This window comes from Oncorhynchus clarkii, chromosome 16, assembly GCF_045791955.1.
Source record: "Oncorhynchus clarkii lewisi isolate Uvic-CL-2024 chromosome 16, UVic_Ocla_1.0, whole genome shotgun sequence".
Classification (NCBI taxonomy): domain Eukaryota; kingdom Metazoa; phylum Chordata; class Actinopteri; order Salmoniformes; family Salmonidae; genus Oncorhynchus; species Oncorhynchus clarkii.
This window is the reverse complement of record NC_092162.1, coordinates 22,529,486-22,537,685: the sequence shown is the minus strand read 5'-3', so window position 1 is coordinate 22,537,685 and position 8,200 is coordinate 22,529,486. Positions and strand designations below refer to the sequence as shown.

General features: G+C 43.5%; 1 protein-coding gene across 1 annotated transcript in view; it reads right to left on the bottom strand.

The window, feature by feature from the left end:
* Positions 1–611: 611 nt before the first annotated feature.
* The window catches only part of LOC139368205 (rho-related GTP-binding protein RhoN-like), a 35,114-nt gene continuing 27,525 nt past the window's right edge, over positions 612–8,200 (bottom strand). Inside the window, exons 4-5 of the mRNA XM_071106852.1 lie at positions 6,545–6,679; positions 612–1,573 (exon numbers count right to left, since the gene is read on the bottom strand). Coding sequence (XP_070962953.1) covers positions 1,319–1,573; positions 6,545–6,679 — 390 coding nt within the window. The 3' untranslated portion in view covers positions 612–1,318. The remainder of the gene's footprint in view (positions 1,574–6,544; positions 6,680–8,200) is intronic.

The window sequence follows — 8,200 nt, the reverse complement described above, 5'->3', positions numbered from 1 at the left end:
ATCTCAGTGGGTTTGAAAGAGGGGTCTCAAATGAGCATTGTGTGTGTGTGTGTCAGTCACCAGATCTCAACACAATTGAACACTTATAGGAGATTCTGGAGAGGCGCCTGAGACAGTGTTTTCCACCACCATCAACAAAAACACAAAATTATGGAATTTCTCATGGAAGAATGGTGTCACATCCCTCCAATAGAGTTCCATACACTTGTAGATTCATTGAAGCTGTTCTGGCGGCTCATGGTGGCCCACTGGCCTATTAAGGCACTATGTTGGTGTTTCCTTTATTTTGGCAGTTACCTGTGTATCAGCTATTGTGAGAAAAGATGACATTGTCAGTGTTATGTGGTTTATACATGGCTGGCTATGTAGCAATAGCATGTTAAGGCCAACAACTTGAAGTTAACATTAAGGCAATGTTGTGGGTTGGGTATTTTCATGGTACCAAATCTAATTCTTTATCTCACTTATTCAAAACAATGTATGTTTCTGGTCTCTGTGTCTTTTAGATCCTGAGGGAGCTGGATGGATTAGAGTCATGTTAACAAATAATAAAACCAGGGTTGAATTCTCTTCATTTAGCAGAGAAAGTTACTTTATTTCAGCATCACACATACAGCAAGACATATAGCAAAAACTGTGTTATAACCGTTTTCCTTCTGATATTTCCCTCAAATGTAATTGTTCAAATACGAAATGTTAATTTTCAGTAACACATCAATGTTATGTGGTGTCAGTGATTTGTTACGTTTTTTCCCTCTCCAAAGCACTTGTGGGTTTAGAAAATGTGTGTCACGTTGGCCCATTGTTCTTTTTGTTTTTTGTCGCTCTGGGCACGAAACCTTGGTTTGTTAAGCTTCATCTCGTTGTCTCAGATGGAATAATAATATAATTCCCTGACATTTAAGTCGGTACACTTTGTGTGCATCTTTTTGTGCTTCGTTTAGTTAAACACTTACATAAAATGCCATCTCAGGACAAGACAGGACAGAATAGAAAATAATTCCAGGACAATCTCATTACAATTGGCTCGTCTGAGTTTTCCCAACCGCTTCATTCCTTTTTTTCATGACCTCATTCATCCCCTCCATCCCCTCATTTTCTCACTCTCTTCCTATAGCCAACAAATCCACGTTTTTGTCCGTTTCTCCGTTGTTCTTTCTCCACAGGTTGATGGTTTAAAAAGGAAAATCGTCATCATCGCTGCATTCATTTGCAGCGGCCCAAAAATTTCAACCAATAAATAAAGTACATTTATAATATACATTGTCTCTTTTGTACATCGTTTGGGTCAGTTGGTACAGTCTGGCTAGTCCGACCCCTACATGAGCACACAGCTCTTGGCCCGGTTCTTTCTCATGGCGGGGGGGTGCTCCAGAACCTCAGTCCGGGGCGGTTGCTGGGAGACCCGCTTGAGGCCGCGGCGTGAGCCGCTACGTTTTAGCTGGGGCCGGTGGAGGCGCGTTACCGAGGTCAGGGTGGTGACGTGGAAGACATCGCGGACGCTGTTCTCCGAGTACTTAGACGTGCACTCTGTGTAGGCCACGGCGCCGATCTGCCTCGCCAGGGTAGTGCCCTGGAGATGGAGAGAGATGAAGAGTCACGTTAAGAAATTAGAATTGACACTTTTGACAAGGGTGAGAACACAAGAGAGTGGAGGTTTATAGGAAGAGAGAGTGAATTAATGAGGTAGAGAGAATGTGGATTCAAACACACAGGGAATATTTCATGGCTTATTTTACGGGTGGCAGGTAGCCTAGTGGTTAGAGCACTGAGCCAATAACCGAAAGGTCGCCGGTACGCCCTTGAGCAAGGCACTTAACCCTAATTTGCACCAGGGGTGCTGTACTACTATGGCTGGCCCTGTAATACAAAACATCCATTGTACCTATCTGGTATATGTGACAATAAAACATTTGTGATATATATTTTTTATGGGACTCAATGCCTACAACGATGCAGATAAAAATCTATGTATGTTCCATACTGCTCATTTTAATAAATCCCATCTAGTCACATAAACGTGTCGCTCTGGTCTATGTAGACCCTTGTTGCGTTCCAGGTCATCTTTATTAGTGTCTTGCTGCACAGATTCAGATCTCACAGTGTTGAACGTCTCAGGAACGCATTGGTATGATAAAGCAATCTTCTGAGATGTGCTCCACAAAAAAAGACCACCTGGAATGGGCCCATTATCTCCGAGAGATGAGTTGGGTCACTGGGTCTCTCTCTCTCTCTCTCTCTCTCTCTCTCTCTCTCTCTCTCCTTCTCCCCCTCATTTGGTTACAACGCCAATCACAGATTAAGTGATGATAACATTTTAATTTGTCATTTAGCATACGTTCTTATCCAGAGTGACTGTATTCATCTTAAGATAGATAGGTAGGACAACCACATATCACAGTCATAGTAAGTACATTTTTCCTCAATAAAGGAGCCATAAGCGTAAGTCAGAGCTAGTGAGGGGGAAAAATGTATATTGCGAGTGTTTAGTTCACGAAAGGCTTCTTGAAGAGGTAGGGTTTCAGATGTTTTCGGAAGATGGGTAGGGACTCAGCTCTTCTAGCTTTGGTTTCACCATTGGTGTGCCCGGACAGAGAAGAGCTTGGACTGGGCTGAGTGGGAGCCAAGGGACCAGAGATGGCAGAACGTTCAGGTTTTTACATATTTTAACTAAGTCAGTTCAGAACAAATTCTTATTTACAATGATGGCCTGCCCCGGCCAAACCTGGATGACGCTGGGCCAATTGTGCGCCGCCCTATGGGACTCCCAATCACAGCCGGATATGATACAGCCTGGATTCAAACCAGGGACTGTAGTGACGCCTCTTGCACTGAGATGCAGTGCCTTAGACCGGTGTGCCAGTCGGGAGCTGGGGTGTAGAGTTTCAGCATAGCCTGAAGGTAGGGAGGGGCAGTTCCTCTTGCTGCTCCATAGGCAAGTACCATGGTCTTGTAGTGGATGCGAGCTTCAACTGGAAGCCAGTGGAATGTCCGGATGAGCGAGGTGACATGGGAGAACTTGGTGGGCTGCAACATTCTGGATTAGTTGTAGGGGTTTGAAGGCACAAATGGGGAAACCAGCCAACAGCGAGTTTCTGTAGTCCAGACAGGAAATGACAAGTGTCTGGATTAAGACCTGTGCCATTTCCTGTGTGAGGTAGGGTCGTACTCTACGGATGTTGTAAGGATGAACCTGCAGGAGCGAGTCACTGCTTTGATGTTTGCAGAGGATGACAGAGTGTTGTCCCGGGTCATGCCAAGGTTCTTTGCACTCTGGGAGGGGGACACCGTGTAGTTGACAACCGTGGTGGAAAGGTCTTGGAGCGGGCGGGCTTTCCACGTGAGGAAGAGCAGCTCCGTCTTGTTGAGCTTGAGGTGATGGACCGACATTCCAAGCTGAGATACTTTCCAGGCACGCAAAGATGCGCGTCACCACCTGGGTGTCAGAAGGGGTGAAGGCGAAAAGTAGTTGAGTGTCATCGGCATAACAATGATAGGAGAGAGCATGTGAGGACATGACGGAGCTGAGTCACTTGGTGTATAGAGAGAAGAGGAGAGGGCCTAGACCTTAGCCCTGGGGGACACTAGTAGTGAGAGTACGTGATGCAGACACAGATCCTCTCCACGTCATCACGTCACTTGGTAGAATACATGCCATGTTCCATTCAGTGAGGGAACAATCCCCAGCCAGACACACAGCAGTATTTTGAATATTATATCTCTGCAATATGTTCGTTGTGAGAATTCATTCATACAGAAGGAAACGGGCAACATTTAAGTCTCTGCTTAGACCCTAAGCAGATTATGGCAGAAGTCGTCGGGTTCATCCACGATTCACCCTTGTGACGAGCGGATTCCTTTGGGATTGAATTGGACAGCAAGTTGTAAATCTTAAATTGCTGGCAGTTGATTTGCATTACAGGCAGCGGTGCCCTTTGATCGAGGCTCTTTGAGGACAGCGAGCGATTTCTGAGCTCAGAGTGCTTTGAGGAGCTTCAGTTAAGACTGAGGAAATCGAGCAAAGTGACATTAACGTAACCTGATAACCGGTCCCTCCTGATTGGCAACTCAATTGGGTTTGCTCAATGAAATTGGTTTCATGATTACATTTGTTTTTTTGGTAGTTGTTTTTCATGATCTTAGTAATGGTTTCATAAGCAGTTTGATGTCTGCGTTGTTACTGTTTCCCGTCGTGTGTCTACTCTGCTGTAATTGACTGGCATGCCAAGGACATTTCTTCCCAAGCTCCTCTCTGGAGAAAATAGGGATGTGACTTAGTGTTTAAAGAATTGTCAACTCGTAAATAACATTAACATGAAAATAGGCTATTAAAATTCACAGCCTCCCGAGTCCGTCAGTCCGTCCCTCTCTGTTATTGCCGGAGGACATTGAAACAAAACAATTAAATTGTTCCACTTAGTGTTTGTCTCACTCCCTGGTATCAACTCTTTTAGGCTCTATACTGTATGCTTTCATATTTGAGAAACTATTTGAACTAAATGGCATTTTCAGAACTGGAATACTGTGTACATATTAGGACATACGGTTATGTTAATGCACAGTAGGTGCCCTCAGTACAAAAAAGTGTGTTTTAGTTTACCTCTATGCCGAGTTAGAGTTTTATGTATTGGAACATATCAGAATGTTAATGCTATGTTACATGAACGCTCTGAGAACAGTAGCTAGTAGAAGTGGACATATATTTTTTTTTAAAATCCAAATAACTTCACAGATCTTCATTGTAAAGGGTTTAAACACTGTTTCCCATGCTTGTTCAAGGACCCATAAACAATTAATGAACAAGCACCTGTGGAACGGTCATTAAGACATTAACAGCTTATAGACGGTAGGCAATTAAGGTCACAGTTATGAAAACTTAGGACACTAAAGAGGCCTTTCTACTGACTCTGAAAAACACCAAAAGAAAGATGCCCAGGGTCCCTGCTCATCTGTGTGAACGTGCCTTAGGCATGCTGCAAGGAGGCATGAGGACTGCAGATGTGGCCAGGGCAATAAATTGCAATCCCACTGAACAAGCCTCCCACTGAACAAGGAGCGCCACCTTAAATGCACGATTTACACTGATGTCGAGTGGCTGCAAATACTTTGGGCCATCTGCTTTTCTTCCCTCTGAAAGCTTTTGTTGTCTTTTTGCACTGAGTCAGTTCCTCACGCTGCTGTTTCCAACGTCTTATCATCGACTCATTAAGGCCAAGCTCCCGTGCAGCAGCTCTATTTCCTTTTCCAACAGCCAGATCGATCGCCTTCAACTTGAAAGCTGCATCATATGCATTTCTCCGTGTCTTTGCCATGATGAGGGTGACAAAATTACTACCGCAATCAGAATGGTGGGAAGTTTGAGCGCGCTCGATTTACGTCACATTATGTGACGGTGCTCAGTTTTTTGGCGGCATGAATCTTGTGAAAGCGGGAAAAATCCATAAATTAGCCGCGTCATTGTATAAACCGCGAGGTTCAAAGCGTGGGAATAAAGTAGCGGCTTATAGTCCGGAAATTACAATTTCCACAGACATGTGACTAACAGAAATTATTATTCAATTTCTGTTAGTCACATGTCTGTGGAAATTGTTCAGTTTATGTCTGTTGTTGAATCTTATGTTCATACAAATATTAACACATGTTAAGTTTGCTGAAAATAAACACAGTTGATAGTGAGAGGACGTTTCTTTTTTTGCTGAGTTTAGGTACTTTTAGGTGTTTTGCCATAGCTAATAGAATGTCTGCATTAGGGCATCACAGATAGTCTGAGCCATGCAAATGTCTGTGCCGTAGCTTTGTGTGTGCGCGAGTTCTTGCGTGTGCGTGTGAGCTGTGAAAGAGCAGTTGTGCACACATGTTTACACAGTGTGGACCGGTACATATCAACAAGTTTATACCGTAGAGGCATGTCTGTTTGTGCTTTAACCATGCCAGGTGTGTCTATCTGCTTACACTGGGCACACACCTGAGAACAGCTCTACATCTTTACTGACGACCAACCCAAAGAGGAGAGAAACAACAGGCATAATGTAGGTAAGAGCAGTGAACAAAAATATTAAAAAAAATATATATATATATATATATATATATATATATATACAAAAGTAGAGCAATGTTTCCAGAACAGTGTGTCACATTATCACATTGGCTACATCCCAAATGCTACCCTTTTCCCTTTTTATCAGGACCCATAGGGACCCAATTTGGGACGCCATAGTCCCCAACGTACTCATAGTTCCTAGCGAAAGTTCTGCCAAGAAATAGCCTCGCGTTTTATTTGTCCTGTTTTGACAGGTGTTACTATGTCATGCTAACGACAATGTTCTGAAGGTGTTATTCCATCGCAGTTCACAAGTGAACAGCTACTGGCATCGCCACACATTTTTCATAACACCCTCGGCTAAAGCGTACTGCTTGCTATGATATTTTCCTTTCACATTGTCCTTCCAGCACAGTTCCAGGGACTACAATGGGTGCGTTACCAGACCAGCACAGTACAGCTTGGCATGGATTGGCTCAGTCGTGAGAAACAGTCAGTCCTGACCTGTTCATGAGTGACGGGGATGAGTCGGAGTTTGGACAGCTCTCTCAGCACGTTGAGGTCCGTCCGCATGTCCAGCTTACAGCCCACCAATACCACCTTGGCGTTAGGACAGAACTCCTGCGTCTCCCCCTGCCACTGTGGAGCAAGAGGAAGAAACTAGTCAGAACCGAGCGTAACAGGTGAGCACCAATATCCAAAACATCTATTTTAAATATATGAAACTTGGAGAAAATATATGTTTATCTCGTTCAGTTAATGTTATTTACATTGTATGGATATGTTATCACTACAATAACTCAATGGCCATTGAAATAACACACTGTCTATTGGAACAAGTTGCCACATGACAACTGAAGAATGGAACGGAGCACGAGTTCTGTCCGCTATGAGCTCACAGCTTCAGTAACCACAACCACATCCAGACAACACTCCCTCAGAGTTCCATCAGAAAGAATAACAACACACATTATGAAGCAGACAAGTCTCAATGTCGACATGTCACACTCTGTACTGGGTAGCTATTCTCCCTACTGTCTGTGCTGGTCTGTCTCTCTGTCTCACTCATCCTATATCTCTTGACTGCTTACAATATCGCTTCACATTATCCGTTGAATGATACCTCTCTGTTTCTACTCAATACAAACAATGCCTTTCTTGTAGACGACCGTCCACGTGATTATGGGCTCTGTTCATTAGTGTTAGTCATCATGTGCTGTTGTCTTGGATAAGGGCTTTCTGTTGAAGACGTACTGGTGAAGACCTAGACAAGTCACAAGGGCCAAGAGGCAGGGTCATTGTGTTTTATATACTGAATAGAAATATAAACGCAACGTGCAACAATTGAATTGATCTCACTGAGTTGCAATATGAGGAAATTTGTCAATTGAAATAAACTCAATAGGCCCTAATCTATGGATTTCACATGACTGGCAATACAGATATGCATCTGTTGGTCACAGATACCATTAAAAAAATGGGCCTCATGATCTCGTCACGATATTTTTGTGCATTCAAATTGCCATTGATAAAATGCTATTTTTTTTCATAGTCCGTAGCTTATGCCTTATGCCCATACCATAACCCCACCGCCACCACGGGGCACTCTGCTCACAACATTGACATCAGCAAACCGCTCACCCACACAACGGCATCCACGTGGTCTGCGGTTGTGAGGCCAGTTAGACGTACTGCCAAATTCTCTAAAACAATGTTGGAGGCAGCTTATGGTGGAGAAATTAACATTAAATTCTCTGGCAACAGCTCTGCTGTCAGCATGCCAATTGCAAGCATTGTGTTGTGTGACACAACTGCGCATTTTAAAGTGGACTTTTATTGTCCCCAGCACAAGGTGCACCTGTGTAATGATCATGCTGTGTAATCGGCTTCTTGATATGCCACACCAGTCAGGTGGATGGATTATCTTGGAAAAGGTAATCCATCCACCTGAAAACACATTTGTGCACAACATTGTGCACATTTGTGCACAACATTTGAGAGAAATAAGCTTTTTGTGCATATGGAACATTTCTGGGATCTTTTATTTCAGGTCATGAAACATGGGACCAACACTTTACATGTTGCGTATATATTTTTGTTCAGTATATAAGGTTAGGCAAAGCCAAACAACAGAGAGTGAATAACAGACAAAGAGCAGAG